Genomic DNA, 21,172 nt, shown 5'->3' with positions numbered 1-21,172 from the left:
GTCAATGTCTTCCCTGGTAAATCAGCCATCATCCTTTTGCTTGCCACGCAGCTGGGGTGTTTTACACTAGCCAAGGAATGGACTTTGTTTCTGTGTTTCTAATGAAGTTATCTTTTTTTTTTCTTAAAAAAAAAAAAAAAGAAAAAAGAAAAAAGAAAAGAAAACGACCAAAGAATTGTAGATGGACAGCAGTGGCACAGGTGCAGTCATGCATGAAGGGCTTGATCCTGCCAGCAATGCCACATACCAGGGGCAGTGGTACTGTGTGGACACTTTGCTGATGTGGCTCCCCTCACCCCTGGTGCACGCTGCACCCCAACACTGAGCAAAGCAGAGGCAGTGTGTCCTCACTCAGCACCAAGGTAAAGGATGGAGGGCAAGATGAGTGCGGGTGCCAGGGCTGGCAACTGCTCTTGTGAGTATGTACAAACATCTCCTTTCCTGACTCTCCTACGGACTCCCACTTTTAACCTCAGCACCTGGCTGTGACAAAGTGCTGACTCAGTTAGTGAGTCAGGGCAACCTGCCATAAGTGGCCCCCCGCTCCCTGTTTACACAAACCACTGCTGAGATAGGCTGCAGAACCTTCCTTGAGGGGTAGCAGAGGTGCAAGGTGGTCACCATACTCAGCAGGTTGAAAGTTGTGCCTCTCTCTGCACACAGGGTCAGTGTGCTCTCCTGGAGGACTCACAGAAAGCTGCATTCCCAGGCTGGAACTTTTCCCTTGCAGCAAAACTTAGGGTTACTTTCTCTCTGAAGCACTGATCAAATCCCACTGAAGTTGATGAAAAGGTTACCAACAAATCCCATGAGTTTCTGGGAGTGGGATGGGAGAATCTGGGCACACCAAGTCTAACCTCAGCTATTTTCCACACTAAGCAGAAAGCTAGATTTGGTCTGCATGTAGGATGCCACTGGCACTGTGTGTGGAAAGTGGGTGCACAAACGTCCAAAGCAGACTTGTATGCCTGACACTCTTTTACAGGTGAAGAGGGGTTGAAGGGGTCCCAGTTGGAAGATGTGTATTAAAGGCAAAGACCAGATATTCTAGGCCATAACTACACCCTACAAAAGAGGGGTGGGAGAGTCAGACAGGCCCAGGGTAGCAAAGATCTAAGTTAGCGTGTCCCCATGGTGGAACTGAGCACCATTCAGGCTAACTAGGTTAGTTGGGCAGTTTGGCCACTTTAATCTGAAGCTAATGAGCAGAATTTACGATTGAGGCCAATGTATGTAGACAGCACTGAGACCTGAGCCAATGACCTGAGCCAGCTTGACCACAGCTGGCTCATGTGTTGGCATGCTCTCAGTTTCACCTTAGCAGAGGCAGTAGGAAGATCCATCTTGATCTATCAGTGTAGACATACCCATAGACTACTGGTAAGGACAAAGAAAGTCCTGCTCATGCCCAGCTTAAGTCCCTGTGCTCATTTCATTTCATCTTAAGCCACTTTTTCTATGATGCCACAAAAATCAGTTTATACTACATATATGTAGGTGCATGAGTGTATTAGATAAGACATTTTATATATATTAAACATATATAAATATCTATTTTATATATATATTATATATATTAAACAACACATTCTATTCAATCATCCTCATTTCATGTTCTTCCAATGAACCCCATCACTTCTCTCAAATTGCACAAGTTCTTTAGGACTGAGCTGTCTTTGTTTTGGAGTACTTTATAGATGCCAATTCTAGTGAACAGCACTTTACTGGCACTGCATTTAGATAGATGAGGGTTTTTTAGTATTAGTGATACTCCTCAGATCCTTTACAATACGTCCTCAGGCCCTGATGCTGTACCATCACCAAGTTGTGAATGGGCCATCTGTGAATTAAGCTCATATGCACAATGAGGACTGTAGTTATTACTGAAAATTAGCACTGTATTAAGCACTAAGGTTTACTGCAAAAGTATGCGTAAATAAACAAATAAGTGAATAAATAAATAAAATCAAAGCATTTTGGAGAGTGGGAGAGAGATGCCATCATTTCCCTTCCCACTGTCTCTTACAATTGCATACATGGGGGAAGAGTAATATTTTGGACTTCTCTCCTCACTCCATGGGCCAATTCTTTGAGGTTTGCCAACAGAGATAAACAGTACACTGTTGTTTTATATGAACTAGCTAATATATTTCCCAGGGTTATCTGGTTTTAGTAAAATAGGCAATCATTTCTGGGGTATACTTTCATTGTCATTCTTGCGTATTTTAATAGTGGGATATACTCAGTATCACCACTGATATTTAAGCAAGATTTCTGGTTTGTTAGATGATAGCTTCCAATTAGTAACAAACAACAGATAAGTTGTCCTAAGAATAAGCAGCTAAGACGACTGAATTTCCACTATAAACAAAGTCTATGAGCATTAACAGGGAAATGCATAAACAAGTAACTTACTGTGTATAAAACCCCTGAATAATACTGTATCAAACTATAAATAACAGAGAGTAAACAAAAAAAGACAAAATCACTATATAAATCACAGGAAAGAAAAAAAAAATCTCCAAAGCCCAATATGAATTATGGCTTCCATAGCCAGTGAAAGATTACTGCAATTCTATATCTAAACAAAAAGTCTACAGCAGGTATTTTAACTTGCAATTAGAAGAAAGTATCTGCAGATTGCATAAATGCGCTGTTGTGTCACATAATATCAAAGTTATTTGCAAAAAATTATACAATCTGGAATGCTTTAATATGAGACACAACAATGTACTTAAACACACAGTAATAAGAAAATGAGAGCAATCATTATATAAAATGTGTTTGGGGATGCATTGAGTTAGCGGTGCTATCTAGACTAAATATGTAAAGTGAAAATTCGCCATTTTAATAAGCTGCTCATTGATACCCCTTTTTGCCATCAGGACATTTTGTGTTCCCTACTTCTGCTGGATCTTTAAAGTCCCAAGGGCAAGTTAAAGCCAGTTCTGGCATTCAGAAATAATTCAGTTGAGATCTGTACTGTGCATTTGTTACCACTGCATGTTTTTCTTTTAAAAGAGAAGTGATTTCACAAAGGCAGGTTTCTTTCATTGATACAGTAAAATCCTTGGAGCAGGGACCATATTCTGGACACTGCTAATCACATTGTTGGCACTCAAGAACTAAACAATAACATTAATGATAATTTACTTTGCTTAACTCCTTTGTAGTGCTGATTCCCTTGATTTAAGTGATGCTCCTTAGGAATTTTCAGATCCTTTTGGCCTAAGTCCCCTCTGTCTTTCCTGTTTTCTTCTTAATGTTGCTACTCTCCTCAGTCCAAAAGCCTCTTATTTTCGAGGTGTTGCTGTTTTATTTGCACTTATAGCAGAGGTGTTCGATAAAGCTACACTTCTTCCTGCATTTGGTAAATCTTGTGTATCATACTCCCAAGGGCAGACTTCAGCTCGAGATGCTAAAGGTTGCTGGAAGTAACTACTTGGCTTATGGGAGTCAGATGAAAGCACATTTCCCTCGGAAGAGGCATTTTTTTTCTGTTCTGCCAATTTATTGAGGTTTTCTTTTTCTGCTGCTCTCTGGGGTAGCTCTTCCAGCTCCCCAGCACAGGTATTAGGTGTATATCTATTAACATTCTCATGCTTCAGCCCAGGGGAAACTGGAGACTTGGAATTTGACTGGGTTTTGTCATTTTGCTCTTGTGTCTCCTGAGCGGCTTCCTCCACCTTCTCTGAACATATTTGATTTGACTGCTGATACCCCTCAGGTGTCTTCAGCTTACGATGAGTCTTCCCCTTTGGCTGAGAAGGGTGGTTTTTCTCTGGCTCTGAGGAAGCAATAGACACGTGTTTTTGAACTTTAGAGTCAGAAGGCACAGGACCAGGAGTTTGGTCATATATCTCCCAAGGACAGACTTCTCCTATGTCGAAATTGTCCTTGTGTAGAGACTTACCTGGGCCTGTGTCTGGATTTGCAGGTGTCTGACTAACCCTTTGCTGCTTCATAATTGAAGATTTATGGGCTTTCTTTGCTTCCTCAGAGTGGGTAGAGTTCTTCTGGTGGGAATCCTTATGCTCACCTTTATCAGAGACCGAGTGCTTTTTGCCAGCCTCCTTACCCTTTGGCTGAGGTTTATGAGACTTAGTGCTTTCTTCCAGACTTTGTGTTTTACCTGTTAGTCCCAGAGTCTTTTCCTTGGCACTAGCAATAACACTGAGGGATTTTTGTAACACAGATGTTCTTGGATGCAGAGGCTTCTTATCGGCACTTAAATTATGTGCACTTACTGATTTGCACACCAAAGGGACCGATTCAGTGGAGACAGCTTCAACCTTTTCAGGAGCATTTTTGGTTAACTTGTTATCATTCAGTGAGTCCAGTAGTGAATTCTCAGCAGCTATAACTTCAGTGCTTTCTGTAGTTAAGCTATTTGGTTCTTCTGTTTGATCCCTAACATGATCGTAAGTGCTGTGGGACTTTTTTAAGGAAAAGACCCTATTTTTCAAAGTCTCCTCTTTTGGCTTTGCAGAACTTGTGGAGTCTGGTGGGTTTTTCTTCAGCGTAGCCATGTTCTTCACAACACTATGCTCCATCAGGTCCTTCTCATCCCTGGAGCACTGCCTGGTGACCGTCTCAGGGATTTCTGTAATACGTCGCATTATTGAGCGCCCCAACCCCTTTTTAGAGCACCTTTTCTTCTGGAGATGTGGGTTATTAGCAATCATCTTTTTCCTTTTATAGATTTCAAGCTGGGCATATAGTTTCTTCAATTCATCCTGCAAAGCAAAGTGAATGGAAAAACTAGCAAGTACAGAGCAAGTACAGTCAAACAAGCAGCCTGATGAATGCATCGCCTACTGCTCTAAAAATGTCATTGAACTTATTCCTGACTTGTCTAATTCTTGAATACGCCATTTCTCCGTCAACTTGAATCCCAATTTTAAGTTCAACCCTTACACACAAATGTGTAACCTTCCACAGCTGTGCATCATACAGCATGCGCAATTCATATACATTTATGCTGTATGTTTCAGATTTCACAGGGCTGTGTGTATGCTTTCCTGCTGAACTCACAGCTGTTCTTTATTCTGGGAACATCAGCCCTTTTATCATGTAATGTAGGAATAAAGTGGTTTTTTTTTTCTGTTAATCATGTGGTTTTTTAAAATTTTATCCATATAGTTATGTATAGTTACAGACATGTTATATACAAATGACTGGTCACACTGACACCACATATTGCTTGTACTTCAAGACAATTCAAAGAGGCTATGTAAACTGATAAACAGCTCTTGCTGCGGACGATTCCTCCTCTTTAGCCTCCAGTAGGACTTTTACTACAACTAGCGACGCAGTGTCTCTTCACACTAGTGAATATTTTCCATGAGATTTCACATGACCTGATACCACAGTCACTGAGAGACCTAAGCTGGCCTATTTCAGCTGATACCTGCACAAAAATTCAAATTGATGCAATTCAGAATTTACTCATAGGAAAAAGCGTTGTTCTTGAAAATAAATTCTATTTAAATTAATTATATCTACCCGAATATCTTCAGGATCCAAACTATGTTCACTCCATGCTGAATTGATACTGCTGTTCAGATAGGATCCAGATCGACCCATGTCAAGCTCATCTTCATAAGCTTCTGTAGCTATATCATCTCTTGGGTTATTGCTTGAATGTGAAAACTGCATAAAAAAGACACTGCCATCAGTTCAAAAGTTTACTTCAGCATTACTGTAGGAGTTCACATCAACAGTTTTTATTGCACAATGATCCTTCTATGGAATTCATAAGAACTTCTGAACTCAAATCACTAGCTATAGGCATCATTGGCATATGTAGTATAGAATATCAGTATTGTATGGAATAAACTCTTATTAATAATCTCTTAACTTGATAAATCTTAGAAATTTTAACAAGAAAACCCTCTCCCTGAGCAGTTAATTTGGTGCTTATTTGAACCTCTTTAAAACTGCATTTAAATCAAGCTAGTATGGAAATAGACTTTCAGCCAGTATTTCCAATTAGGCTACTAAAGCCATTAAGACTAGATTTTATAATCCATACAGTTTTATAATCCTGCAGAAAGCAATTCTCCCATTTTAGATCCTGACCTTGAGAAGGAAGAGATGAGGTGGCAAAAATGGAAAGGAAAAAATAAAAAGAGAAAGGAAAAAAAAACAAACCAGCAGGAAACAAATAAAAAAAGCAGACAAGGTAATTTCTATCTTCTAAGTTTTAGCAAATGTGTGGATCAAGAGTGGAGAGAGACAGTCAGCTAATTTTTTTTATTCATAGTGATTCACTCATCTGTAGTTACTATTGTCCACACAGTCATCTGACTTCAGGACTTTATGAATGGAACTAAACCTTGTGAATCTTCTCTTAATTCCCTGCATTAATTGGTGTGCTGGAAAAAAAGTTTGTGCAGTGTTACACAGATCATAAACTAAAAATGGAAATGCTGGATCCTTAGTTATGAGTCAGCTTCAGAAAGGTCAACACATTTTTTAGGTTAGTGTATGAAATAAAGTACATGGATGTAAAATAGGAAATAATAAGAATATTCTAAAGACCAGACAAATAATTTAAAATAAGGTTATTCAGTATCAAGGCTCAATCGATGTGTCCTCTTACTATGACTGTTTACTGCATGTACATTTGACAGTTATCAGCATACCCTATTCTGACACATAGGCAAAAGATGGGAACAGTGGCTTCATTAATCTGAAAATTGTACAAGTTGAACCAAATACCTGAAAATAACCATCATTAGGCAAGGCGGGATTCTTTCCTCCTTGTATTAATCACATCAAAATTTTAAGTACTTTAAACTCCTGGAATTTTGAAAGCTGAAAGTAATAATCTTTGAAAATGTGTAAGAGTTTTTAAAATAAATAAAAAAAAAAATAGCGTTTTAGGCAATAAAGACAAATCTTTTCTCTTCCTATTCTATCAGTTGCTATTTTATACTGAATTGCTTCTGAAGAACATCTATCTGCCTCAGTCTTGGAAAAAGAAAAAAAACAGGAGACTCAAATACCTTAGGGATCAGAAGTAGCCCAACAGTGACTGTCACAGTCAAGTGCGTGTGTGCAAAGAACAGCATCAGCATCCAGTCAGACTGAAGTCTCGAAGCAAGAATGAATCTGAAAATAGAATTCAAGGCTGCAATTCACTGCCTTTTCTCCAGTGCATTAGATTTAACATTTTTAATGTTCCTTAGGTTTCTTTTCATTGAAAGGCCAGACACAGCTGGTTTTATTCTGCTTTCATACAGACTAAAAATGACATCCTTATGCTTTACCTATATACCACAATCTGAAAACAACTCAGGAAAAAAAAACTCCAATCAACAAAACAAGGCCAAATAGAGTACAAAAGAAACAACAGACCTTAAATTATATTGTTTATTTCACCTTCTTCACCCTACTTAGCTGACTTTTTCGATGGTCTATACTGTCACAGCTTCTTTGGCCTGAACTGAGTTATGGCAGCTTATATACGTTAAGGATCTCAACAGGTGATTTTAGGTTAAGTAAGCACATGTACTATGATAAATTACAGTGTACTTCATAAATACAGGATGCTCACAGATTGCAGCTACAGAGTGCGGCTGATAAGCCATCAAAGAGAGAAGCAAACTGAAATGCTTTTTAGCAGGGAGCAAAGAAATGGTCTCGATTGTAGGATCACCCAGCCCAATGCTGCAGGGCCAAGAGCCTTGCAAATGCTAGGAAATGAGTGGCTGAACATCCCAAACTAAGCAATTCCTTGCTGAGCTTTCTCAAAGAACAGTAGAACAAGCAGTGCAGTTAAAGCTAGCTGGAACATGCTTGGCTTATCTGCCTTACTGAGTTCCCAAAGATAGAAATGGTAAGCAATGCAATGGATGAATGGATGTACCACTGGCTTGTAATTTGCAAGTTTACAAAAATCATTCAGACAGAAATGACATTTGCAACTTATCCAAGTCCACAGATGCGTATTTTGCAGAAGCTTTTGTTAACAGAAATAGTCTGGCATGAAACACTGGTTTATATGCCATAATAATACAGTCATCATTTCTTGTTTAATACTTTGTAAATGAAATGCTTCATGAACAGAATAAAATATTGCAATTATTTCTTGCAGAGATGTTGCTATTGAGGGGTGCAGGGATATGAAGATTCTCAGACCTGAGGTTTAGCTAACTGAACACAACATGGGAACTATTGAAGATGACATGAGAAACTGCTAGATGCAACAAACAACAGAGCGAAAAGTGAACAAAACTTGCAGACAGTCCTGATGGTGGATGCCAAAATTTCATAGGTGGTTAATGAGGAGCCATTTGAAGCAAACTTTACAGGTAACTGAAGGGAGCAATGGGGGCTCTTGAGGGAGGAGAACTTGCAAGGTCAGTGATACCGATGGAACCATATCAGTAACAGCATGTAAGGCTGTGATCACCTAGGTAAAGATATCATAAATAGCAAATTTGAGTACAGATGTAGCAAAACTGGGACAAATAGTAAAAGTTGTTTATTTGGGAGAATTCAAAGACAGAGACAGAGAGAGTCTAAGGTAGGTGGGGGAAGTACAAGCATGGAAAGAAGTGGAGATAAAAAGGGCTAGTGACATAAAAGCAAGTTGTCACTGACTGAGCCCTGCACCAGATCACTGTACTATCTCCTATCTTCTCATTAAATCCTTCTCCTAATGTCTCTGTGATCTCACTTGCTATGCTGTGCATGTGTGTACGTTCAACTCATGACCAAACTTCAGGCTGGACTAGCCAGCACACAGGAGACCCACATCGGGTAGATCCAAGGTCTCAGCCCATGACAGGCTACAGGGCCCCAGACCTGAAGATGGATATAAGATTGGCTTAAGAACTGTGCTCATATTTGAAGGAACTGTGAACGTAGTGTGACTGTGAACCTACACAGGTGCGTGGCTCATCAGGGAACGTGATCAGCTGCAGAGGAGGAACAGAAGCAGGATGTACGTGGTCCATGTGGCCAGCCATGCATTGCGCGTGACTGCACCAGTGGATGTCCTCCGTCTAGCTAGGAAACAACAGCAGCCAAGTCCATCAGGCAGAGAGACAGAGGGGAGTAAGCTCCCAGGTCCTGATGGCCACCAGATTTGGTTAACCTTTAACATCTCCAATCCTCAAATACTGTCAAGGCTTTTCTCTTGTTCTATGTGTGAAACCTTGACTAAGGCATCCATGCCATACCCCTAAAAAACCCCCAGCATTTGTAGTAGCCCTTCAGACCTAGCAGAGATGAGATTTCTATTTAAATGAGATTTTTTCCATGCAAATTTTGCTGTCCTCAGTAATACAAGAGAAAGAGTAATGCAGGAATTTACTGCTATGCTGATCTGAAGATAATCAAGAATCCTCTGTTTCTGAAATTGGAATAATACTTTTAAAGGAAAACAAAATGCAAACAGTTCAAGGTTTTATTTAGCGCTTACATGAATCTTATATGAGCTTTGTGAGTTTTCAGACTGGATGGCTGCCTTGTAATATAGTAGGTGTCCTTCAGGGCTCCACTGCTTTCAACTTCACAACAACTCAGATATGTCACATAAATCTGAGTCTTACATTTCTGCCCTTTCAGTTTACACCCAAAACTTGGTGGGGGAAGACAAAGGCAAAAAAGCAAACAAAAATAAAAAGTGAACTTCAAAGAGACTGGATTAAGACTTGCGTATACAGAAATGGACACACTCTTAGGAGGAATCATGTACTTCCCATGCATTTTATTCATTCCTATCCATAAACAGTATATGATATTTCTTCAACAAACTGCCATGTATCAGACAGAGGGCAAAGAATCAATACAAAATGTACTTTTTTATTTTTTTAAAGAACAAGATCAGCAGACCTTTGGCCGAAGCATTCTTGAGAGGACAAACTGAGAGACCTAATCCTTTTGTGTCTCCTTCATAAGGCATGTATTAAAATGCCATGTTTTCCCCTTTTCCCCTCTCTTTAATCCACAATTACTTTCATTTGGTCCTACTGTTAAAAGAAACTTTCAACCCACATAATAGCCCTTTGAATGCACTGAACTGTATCTTCTAACATGTCCCAAAATAAGGTTTAGGAACATTAATTAATGGGTGAAAATTTTGACTGAGAAGCTTTCATATCGGCTATCATCAATACAAAAGTGTTGTAACTGAATTTCCTACCTATCTACCAGGAATGAAAAGGAAAATGCTTCTACAGAATACAGATTTTAAACACTATTTTTGAAGATGTCTGTGTTAGTTGTGGAGTGAAGAAGATTTTGAGAGTGTGTGGATGTTGAGATGTGGGGTGAGGAGAAGCTGAAGGAAACAAAAAGTTGCAAGCCTGAAAGGTGCAGTGAACTTTGTAACAATGATAAGGGAAAAGAGCACCTGGAAGGAATAGAGATGAAAAAATTGCTTTGCTGCTGTTTACTCGGAAAAAAAAATATGCCTCATGGAAGCAAATATCAAGAAGGCAGAGAAAAATGTGAGTTCCAAGACAGACCAAGGAACAGAGAAGTGTTTGAAGACTGTCAGCAGAGCAATTAATAAAAAAAAAAAACAGAAGATCTTAGTAGATAAGGTCTGTCAGGAGGCAAAGGAAACTGTGAGAATGTCACAGAAATTCAGTAGGATCTCTTACAGGATGAGCTGAAATTCATGTTATCTTACTATTTTGAGCATTCTAGGATGAATTCATTTTTACAGGGTGCTCTGTAGGAAAGGCATATATAGTAATTTTCATGTAGCTCCGGCAAAGACCCTTATTTATTTGTTGCTACTGTAATAATTTACAAGTATGAAATATAGAGCTCATTATAATCTTTACAAGACAAGCATGCTTTATATTTGTTATGGCATTGTATGCATACCTATTTTTTATATCGGCATATAAAGCACTATGCTTCATGCACAAACCAATACAATCAAAATACAGCTGCACCTTACCAATTTTACACACCAGGAAAAGTTCACATAAACCAACATTCTTACCTGCTGTTCTAGGGATACAAACCAGTGAGCAGTATGTAGGTGACTGAAGACAGACAGCAGTTTCGCTTTATCTAATTTACCATATATGCTGAACTTTGAGACAAGATCATAACAGCTAGTTATACTGAAAAAAACCCTAATTATACAATTAACAGGTTGATTGTACATATTCTTGAATGAGATCACTTTTAAGTTTAGTCATCACTTAATCTGCAGAATTAAATATTTATAACACCTTCCATTATGCAACCTAACCCATTCACCCATTTTAAGTTGCACCATATGAAACCTGAAAGTTAAATAGTTAATTACTAGATCTACAGATCACTTGCCTAATTGTATGGAATATAGCAGAGATAATGAGCTCATTGTGAACTGCAACAGCCATATAACGTGGCTCATGAAATGCTGATGGGACTGTCCGCACTGCATAGCAGAGATAAACACCCCACAAGAGGAATAAAAATTCAGCTGCGAGAAGAACAAAAAGAAATAATTTACAATTAGTTTTATAGATGAAAAAGGAAGGACATTTGAAGTACTACAGTATCTTCTGTATGTGTGAGTATCTATGTAAAGAAAATACATGCTTATACAAGTACATATGTACACACAGAGGCATTCAGACTCTTTCAGATACTGTCACTGTACATGATAAATTTGGTTTTAATTTTACACACTTATTTTATTCCAAATCAGGAACTTTGCATTCACGGTGTTTCAGTTTTTCAATTGACAAACTTTAAGACAATGTCTAATAATGTCTTGCTTGCTTTTCAAATTGATATTACAGAAGTTTGACATTACTTAGAATAACAAGCATTTTATTTGTGGCTCTGGTTCTTGTTATAGAGGCAAATACTGGTGCTACAAGCTTTTTAAGACAACAGTTTCATTTCAAAGGTTTATAACTCAGATATAACAATATATTTTGGGCTTAAAAATAACCTCTGTTCATTCTGCTGGTGCCCATAATATGATGAGTCATTTCTGAGGGTCTAATATAATTACAACAAATGACGCATTTCTCTGTTAGGAGAAAAATGAGAAAAGGAAGAGAGGAGTAAGGGGTCAGGATCATCTTAAACTATCCTCTTAGAGCTAACTCATCTGCACCCAGCATTCCTCTGACTTCAGTTTCCACTGGACAGTTTGCTGTGCTTTGTTTTGGTTATGATACAATTGAAGTGATTTTATATCCACCTTAAAAAAACTGCCCTTCCAGAAAATAAAAACACATCCAGCTATAAGTAGAGCTGGTGCCTTTCCCTCTTGCCTTGCAGTCTGGGTTGATGATGGCTGGAAGTGTTTGAGTGTTAACCAGCAACATGCAGTTCCATATTAGAGCCCTGTAATGCCAGCACTGCTCTAGACCAGCTTCAGAAATATTGTGTAATCCCTTTGCTATTCATACACTGCTTTTGCCTTGTTGATTTTTTTCTGTAAAAACTGCAGTCAAAGGTAGCATAATAGTAAAGTAGTCCCTTTTCACAGATATTTTTTGCACAGTATTAATATACTGTAACTAGAACTGGTGACTGGTGGCATCACCCTACTGTAGTGATCAGCAAATCATTACTGGTCAGGTTTGGATAAGGACACAAATGCTTGCGAGCCCTGCCATTAGTAACAGATTGAAATAAAACATCTGCACTGGATGTTTCATGCGACAGGTCATCTGGTTCCTCTGCTTTTAATAGTCTATAAATGCTGTAAATTACCTATATTATATTGTTACAGCATTTAGAAACTTCTAATTTTGCTGTGAATCTCAGCTAAAATCCTAAGAGACAAGTCTGGATAGAGTGAAAATTAATTCAGTTACACAGATATCTCTGTGGTCTCACAAGAGTTCAGTTTGAATAACACTTTGCCTGTTTCTTACTTCTATCAAAAATAGATGGCCTAGCTTCAAGACCATTATTTTTACTAGAACATATCCTACATAAACCTGTCAGTTTTCCCAGTTACATAAAATCAAGCATCTGAAGATGCATAATCCATGCATGCCGCTATTTTTGTGCTCTTCCTTACCAAAACCCCAACAATAATAAACCTTTTGACTAAGTAATAGTTTGACTTGGAACCTAAGTTTCAAAATGAAGAAAGCATGGTATGAATCTTCTGAAACTGTGAGTTGCAGCTTTTTCTTTGCGCTCTGCGAAAGCATGTATGCAGGTATGTCTTTCCTATACCCCCCACACACTCATTGCTTGGGCAAACTGGCTGCTACTTCCATTTCATTCCTAGTTAATTAGCTATGCTACTAGCGAAGTCTCTTACTCCGGTTTCATAAAAACACCTACGCAGGAATGACCTACCAAGCCGTCTTGCTCCTGAAGTCTTCTCTGAGGGAGTGAAATACAAATTTTGCTTCAATTAAATAAGATTAAAGGCTCCTTTACAAAAGTTAGCAGTTTTGGCTTTTGTCTCTAAGTATATGTGCCTTGGATATGCGGAATCATGGCACTGACATGTACTGCTCTTCAAAGCACTGTAATTTATTGCTTTAATTGCTCTGTATTGATTTAGAAGAAACTGAAAAGGGGAAAATGGTTAGCATTAGGTCACTAAAGCCAAATCACTGAATTTTACCATCCCAGGTTCTATGGAAACTCGTCTTATTAATACGGTTCAGAAGGTATTCCCCAGAACATGCTAGAGAGCCTACTTCCTCTCATTGTGCCTTTCATCCAAAGTCTACCTGCAGTAAAAGACCCAACATTACCAGCAGAACTGAAGAGATGAGCTTTGAAATAACGGTCATAGTCCACAAAACTGCCCATGGCTCATTCTTCTTGCTTTTCCTCAACTGAAGTGAGAAGAGCCTCAAGTCTCTTACTGATTGAAAAGATCAGTTACAAGTGCTGAGGCTGAGAGCTTGAAAAGGTTGGTTTTTTTTTTAAAGGGATGAAAATACACATATAAAACTCCATATGCTGAAGGTATTCCTATTTGAACTGAAGAGTATGGGTCAAATTTTGCTTATTTTCAGAAAAAAAAAAAATCATCTCTATGTTTGAAAATTTGGAAGTTTTTTTTTAATTTTTTATTGGTATACAGGTATGTCAGAGAGCAAATGAACATGAAAAAGCTGCACCTCCATAATAAAAACCAATTTCAGCGAGCTGGGCTCATGTGACCTCCAGATCTGATTAATTCTGAAAATTCCCATTTTCAGTTTTCCAATCATAGTTACAAGGAGTCCCCAAGACAACAAGAGGACACTTCAAAGTATTGAAGCATAACAGTAGTTTGCACCATTTAATGAACAATGCTTTTATAAAAGCTTTACATTTAGAACAGAGTTGGCATTCCTGTCTGCAGATAATAATTAGTGTGACATCTAGTACACAACACAAATAGAGAACAGCTTTTAAATCACAAGGTAAAATAACAAAGTTCCTATGCTTGCCAAGCCATACAATATATATGTTACAATAATTTCATTAGCAATAACAAACAAAACAGACTGATAGAAAAACGATTTATTATCTAAACCACTAATTACAGAGCTAAAATGTAGAGGATGTGCTCGAGAAGCGAAATTAGGTTCATATAATTTAACTACAAACTACTAGTGCAATTTATAGTAAAAATCTGAAGGTGTGACAAAATTTTGCTGTACTGTTTTTCTACATGGCCTTTTTGATTTCTAAATATAAGGTGACTTATAAATACTAATGTATTTATCACACCAATGAAAAACACAGATATAACTAACTTCAAATTGAGGTTGGCCTAGAGGATGTCCAGTGCCCCCTTCCAGCCCATTTTTTGACTGTGTGATTATGGGATAGATGAGACAGAGGGATAGATAGATAGGATAGATTAGATAGATAGATAGATAGATAGATAGATAGATAGATAGATAGATAGATAGATAGATAGATAATGGAGCAAATTTGGCCATTATGCAGCAAGGTTCTTATGTACCACTCATCTCTAAGGTCTTATTAGTTCTGTCTATGGCCCACTAGTGACTGTTTTCTGCCAAATATCTTAATGATTAAAAGTGGTGAGATATGGTACGAAATTTCTATTTGGCTTGCTGAATAATTTTCCATTAAAAGCCTGGTGTAGAAGAGTGACTTCCCTACCACTAAAGGAGTATCTCAGCATATTGCAAACCTGCCAAGACCAAACTCAAAGCTCAAAACACATGATCTTGTTACTTTAAGTATGATTTATCATAAGGTTTATAAATTAGCCCATTTTACACATTAAGAACAAGAGATACCATCTTTTCCCCTTCTGAAAAATGATGGAAATTCCTAGGAGAGAGAGCTGTCAACAGCTGCCTGGACAGAAAATGTGAAGTAAAAAAAATGAAGCATAAAAGAGCTCTGAAAAAACTTGCAGTAGCTACTCTGTAACTGCCCAAACCAGGCATTCGGATTCGAGGTGCAAATGTCTGACAGATAAAAGAGTAAGAAAAGGAACAATTGCTTTAAAGGCATAAATGGATGCAGATATGAATGGAAGGTAAAGATGAAAATATAATGTGACCTTAATATGTCATGTGCACAAATGAATTAATCTTTAAATATGTCTCTTCCTAGTCACTACTTATTTCTTACCCACATAACCTTTTACCTGGTCTTTGTACCATTTAATCAACCTGCTTAGTTATATTCGTTAGTGTTTAAACCCCATGATTGTTTCTTTTATTTGCAACACCCATCATGTTTTCAGAAAATGAAGTGTTTTGGAACACTTAGCTTGTTCACCCAGTATACTGGACCAGAATCATGCTTAATGCCACCAGTCTGTTACAACTAAGAGTGTGCCATGTCTGCTCACCTGGGATTTGCTTAGGCCCTTGCTCATATTCTGCATCTTCTGATAAGGAAGGACGATGATGTATGTTCACAGTTTGTGACATGCATCTGCCCCATAGAAAAGGGCAGGCTCCGGGTTGGTATTATTGACTTAAACTTTGTCAGAAGATACAGGTTAATATATTCACTAGCTTTTGCTAAATATGCAGTTGCCTGTGTTGCTAATCATTCTTTCATATTTAAAGCCAGTACAAGGCAAAGCCATGTCAAGACAGTCTCTGTGACCTTTCCTTGCAGTGTCCATTCGCTGAGTTGTGTCATGCCTTGCACAGCACAGTGAATGCAGACTGACCTGTTCCCATCTGTCTACCCCCCCAGCACAAGTAAACTCCCATGTTAATCCATATCCTTCCTCATTGCCTGCTCTGCATATGTCTGTAGTTCACCTGACTGCATAGAACTGCAAAGCGAGATATGATGAACTGAAAGCAGTGATCAAGTCACTTTCCTCTCATTCAAGATCTGGAAGTCACTGGGAACTTCCTTACGCTTGGGTAGGTACAGGAACAGAACACCCACAGATGACAACTGGAGTAAAGGCAGCAAGGGCATGACTTCAGGAAAGCTAAGAAAAAGCAGATTCAGAGAAGGAAAGATCCTATAAAGGAAACATGAAAAATCAAGAAATGTGAAGCTGGATTTTTGAAGATGGCTTACACACCAACTCTTCTTAGAGGCCTTAGGAAAGTACTTCATCCTTACTCCTATAGCTTTGCTGTCTCTAAGAACTGGACAGCACTAAAATAAAAATACCACATATGCAGCCTTAACTAATTCTCTTTTACATATATAATCTTCAGTTAACTATATAATTTCTTAAAAGACCAAACTCATCTAATGCATGTGACAGAGCAACTCCAGAGATGAATCAAGGCTGGGTAATGAAGAAAGCTCTGTAATTTGTTGCAAATAGCATTCACATGTCCACTGAATGAGAAAAGACTGCAGGTGATAAAAAAAGCAGCCCTGTGCACGTGCACAACTGAATTCTAACTTTATATTTACCTCAAGCTCCCATGCATATTAAAGAAACAACTAAAGACAAACTTTGCAAAGATGAACACAGAGAACATTTCTCTTACTATTTGGATGCCAACACAGGCATTTTTGCTGCAATATGCAGCAGAACTAAGGGCTGTATTTGTAGCCAGTGAGGCCATACACAACATGTTCTATATAGATTTGGCTAAGCTTTGTAACTGAGCCAAAGGCATTATAAAATGGGCAGCCAGATTAAATGGACCATATAAACCTAATCTCAATTGTGTCTCAGCTCTGGCTCTATGAAATGGGGATAATGCCACCCTGTCACTGCAAGATGACTGCAGAAATAAATCTACCCACATTTATGAAGAGCTTAAATCCTAAACTGTGAATTCCCTTCCTGCCATGGTCAGGAAAGGAAAGTGAGTTATTTCAGGTTGTCCTGGTTGCTTCTTAGGCCTCCTACCCTACCAGAAATGTCTTTCTCTTGTGCTTCTTCAGGGTGACCTCTTGGTGGAGATGGCTGTAGGCTAGAATTGCTGCAAGGAACTCCCTGGAGCCAGGATACCCATCCCCATGCTCACTTGCACTCTGCTATCCAAAAGCTATCTGAAAAAGGAAGACATCCCTGAAGGAATAAGGCCCGCTTTCATGACTCTGTATGATGTTCTATGTCTAAGCGCAAGCATCTTTGTAGGCCAAGAACAGACCACTGCTCTCCAAAGACAGTGACATGCTCTGTGCCCTTTCCTTATTTAACAAGGGAAAGCCCATTCATTACAGCTGTGGCTTGCCTAAGTTCATTTGGCATCCTGAACTTTGCCCTGTTGGCTAAACAGTACTGTTCAAACAGTTACGCCAATCTTTTTCCTCAGATTTTAGACACAAATTACTGATTACAACTCTACTTACATCCACAACACAGTTACAACAACTCATCTACTTCTCCATCAGGCTTCATTTCATACAGTTTAGATTCCCCCTACTGAAATAAAGTGTGCTATGGATCTGGAAGCATGGCTCTTCCATCTATTCATCCGCTCAGGGTGCCAGCTGGAGCTGAGCATGCACCATTTTAAAATAGGAAAAGAATTGTGTCCTCAATTGCTCCTGCGCTGCCAGCCAGCATAGCACAAACTCTTTCTGCCTCACTGTGTCCAATCTCCCACCTGGAGAGGTGCACCATGTCATAGAAGAAGTTCTGTTCTTCAGTTCTTTCAGCTGAAAGGATTTTCATATGTTTCAATGAACTGTGATTACATATGGAAGGCTTCAGTATTAAGTTATTCCTAGCAAATTATAAATTACCAGAGCTTTACCTCTCACAATATCACAGCATTGTTTTCATTAGATAGGCACAGCTAGGCACAGCACAGAGACCTATGTATGGAGGAAGAGTTAATGGTGCCAAATCCAGACTTTTTTTCTGTCAGAACTTCCATGGCCTGAGCATAGCTGAGACTGACTGTGACTGGGCAAGGCTGAGAAAGAAGACAAGGGGTCTGTGGGCTGGTGGGGGACACACCACACAGCCACAAGACTGCCTTGCAGGTCCACCCAAAGCAATGTAAGGGAAATGCTGACCTATGGTTTGTGGGCCCCATGGCTTGAGGGTAACCTAGAGACAGCTTTTGCTGACAATGGAGACATATCCGCTGACTTGACTGTGAGCAACATGCCTAGAAGTCTCACTGCATGAAACCTATGCCAGTACTTACATTTACAATCTCTAGGAACTCCCCTAATTTCTGCATTTCTCTTACTCATGCATTCTTATACTCATGTATTTTTTTCCTTTTTCTACACAGATGTGCTGTTCTGCCTTACTCCTTCCACAGTCCACTGTTATTACTAAGGTCAACTGGCCACTCTTCAGTCTTCATGTGTCCCATTATCCACTTCACTTACATGTGGATGAAAGAGAGAGAACAGGATCAGAAAGATCTACCAGCAGCAGCTGAAAGCAAGCTGAATGTGGGACCTGTTCTCTCACATCTTAAGGAAGATGCAAGCAATGCCAATGGCATTCAAAGTATGTGAAGGGCTGGAAAGACTTGGAGCAGTACAAGAAAGACACTGAGGTGCCAGAGCGGGTCCAGAGAAGGGCAGCAAAGCTGGTGAAGGGTCTGGAGCACAAGTCTGATGAGGAACAACTGAGGGAATTGGGGTTTGTTCATCCTGAAGGCTCAGGGGTGACCTTATCACTCTCTACAACTACCTAGAAATGAGGTTGTAGTGAGGCGGCTATCAGTTCTTTTCTCCCAAGTAACAAGTGTCAGGACAGGAAGGAAGGGCCTCGAGCTGCACTAGGGGAGGTTTAGACAGGATATTAGGAAAAAATTCTTCACAGAGGGTGATCAGGCATTTGAATGGGCTGCCCAGGGCAGAGCTGGAGTCACCATCCCTGGAAGTGTGCAAAAACCATGCAGATGAGGCCCTCAGTAATACGGTTTACTGATGGTCTTGGCAGACCTGGTGTAATGGTTGGACTTGATGATCTTAAAGGTCTTTTCCAATATAGGTGATTCTATGATTCTAAGAAGTAAATTCCAGAAAGGGTGGTGCGAAAGGCAAGAGGAAGTCAGAGCATCTTCTAGCCTCTCCTAAAGCAATCTCTTCCCATGGGTGGCTCGCAGAAGCATTTGAGGACGACATTTATAAATACATAAACATGCAGCCAAGGCAACCCAAATATGATTTCCTTAGCAGAAGTACTTCGTAGAAATGGTGCCCAAATAAAGGCTATGGGATTTCACCTGAATATAATAGATACCAAGAAAAAGCAACATCACCACAGGCAGTAATACAACCCAAACTGCCCAAACTGGGGGTTCCAGCATCTTTTTCCCCATATCTTTTCGAGATTCACCATATCCTAGAGATGAGGGACATAAACCACACACAGTGTTGGTTATGTGGACTGTGAAAGAGGTGTACATGGTAGCAGGAGACGTGAGTTACAAGTAGGAAAGGGACGGAGCTGAAGGCTACTTTGTAAAACAGGATTCTTTGCCTATTTCTGCTTCAAACATTTTATAGGGCCCTGGTATTATCATTTACAGTAAGCTTTTCACAACTGATCACTTATTTTTACATGACACATTTTCAGAGTATTCAATGTGAGAACTAAAGCCAGATCCTCATCAGTATTTAATTCTAACAAGTGCCTCCTGGTTGGGCTGTCCACACAGAGGAGGCTATAAACAGTACTCTCCATGTCTCTAGCCAGACACTCAAAATGGATAGCTACTGTTGACAATTTTGGTTTTAATCTTTGTACATCGATGCTAAGGAGAACATGGCCTAAAAATGCCCATTTTGGAAAGGAACAGTTCTTTATTCATTGCATGCTCTGAACACCACACCCCGAAGATGGCATAGGGCCACAACAAATAGGGATAACAAAAAGAAATAATAATCATTCACTCACTGAATGCAGCAGAGAGCCTGTAGAAAATTTAATAAAGGGCCTTGTAAGGCTGTATTACAATGCCCTAACTCAGAAGTGTACAGGTGGCCCTAAAGCCCAATCTGCCAGAGCCTGTCCTGGCAACTCATGTCCTCTTCAGATGCACAGATTATACATGTTAAATATCAACAAACGAACAGTGGGAGGGTGCTCTTTTGTGAACAGTCTGAAACACTCATTTTGTTCCTTTTCCTGGCTGAGGGCATGCAGTAATCATGGTGCAGCCTCGTGTCTGGAATCCTCTTGGTGCCCAAGCCCTAGAGAATGACCCAGTGATTAACAGGCTATGGCAGCCGCTCCAGCCGGCTGCGTGGAAGCAGCACAGCTCCTGCAGCCAAGAGACAAACAGGTACTGGGGAAAAATACTCCCTGCACTTGGTTAATACCTGTCATCACTTCTGATTTAAATAAAACATGGAAAACCACACAGAATGCAACGCTATAGCTCAAATCCTATCCATAGGATAGGATAGGATAGGATAGGATAGGATAGGATAGGATAGGATAGGATAGGATAGGATATCCATAGGATAGGATTTGATAGCTGGCTGGGCTGAAGTCAGGAACATCCACCTGGTAAGATATCACCTCTGCTCTTTATTTGTGTTTGTGCATGTCTGTCTGCCTGTCTTTCTCTCCTGCCTGAGACTTTGTTCATTTAACTGGCTATTTTGCTTTTTTTTTTTTGTCCCAGTTTCTGGGAAGTTCTTTTAAACTCTGTGCTGATATCTGTTTCACTTATAGGATCTTTTCCCTCAGGATACAGAATAATAGTTTGATTGGTGACACTGCAAGCCCTCAGGTACCAAAAGTTCATCGCGGTTTTTTTTTCCCCTAACTTGGAATATTGTCTGTGACAGGTGGAGGTATAGAATATATTCAAGCCGTAGGAAAAAGGCTTTGTTGGTG

The 21,172-nt window shown here is 39.4% G+C and overlaps 1 protein-coding gene across 1 annotated transcript in view; it reads right to left on the bottom strand.

The window, feature by feature from the left end:
- Window positions 1–2,532: 2,532 nt before the first annotated feature.
- GPR158 (G protein-coupled receptor 158) overlaps window positions 2,533–21,172 on the bottom strand; it is a 190,436-nt gene continuing 171,796 nt past the window's right edge. Inside the window, exons 8-11 of the mRNA XM_057432434.1 lie at window positions 11,302–11,440; window positions 7,011–7,116; window positions 5,506–5,652; window positions 2,533–4,736 (exon numbers count right to left, since the gene is read on the bottom strand). Of these exons, the coding sequence (XP_057288417.1) occupies window positions 3,294–4,736; window positions 5,506–5,652; window positions 7,011–7,116; window positions 11,302–11,440 (1,835 nt within the window). The 3' untranslated portion in view covers window positions 2,533–3,293. The remainder of the gene's footprint in view (window positions 4,737–5,505; window positions 5,653–7,010; window positions 7,117–11,301; window positions 11,441–21,172) is intronic.

Source organism: Pezoporus wallicus, unplaced genomic scaffold, assembly GCF_028554395.1.
Source record: "Pezoporus wallicus isolate ANWC-B61680 ecotype Strahan unplaced genomic scaffold, APGP_CSIRO_Pwel_v1 scaffold_2584, whole genome shotgun sequence".
Classification (NCBI taxonomy): domain Eukaryota; kingdom Metazoa; phylum Chordata; class Aves; order Psittaciformes; family Psittacidae; genus Pezoporus; species Pezoporus wallicus.
Note: the sequence above shows the minus strand (reverse complement) of the source record. Positions and strands in the feature narration are given on the sequence as shown.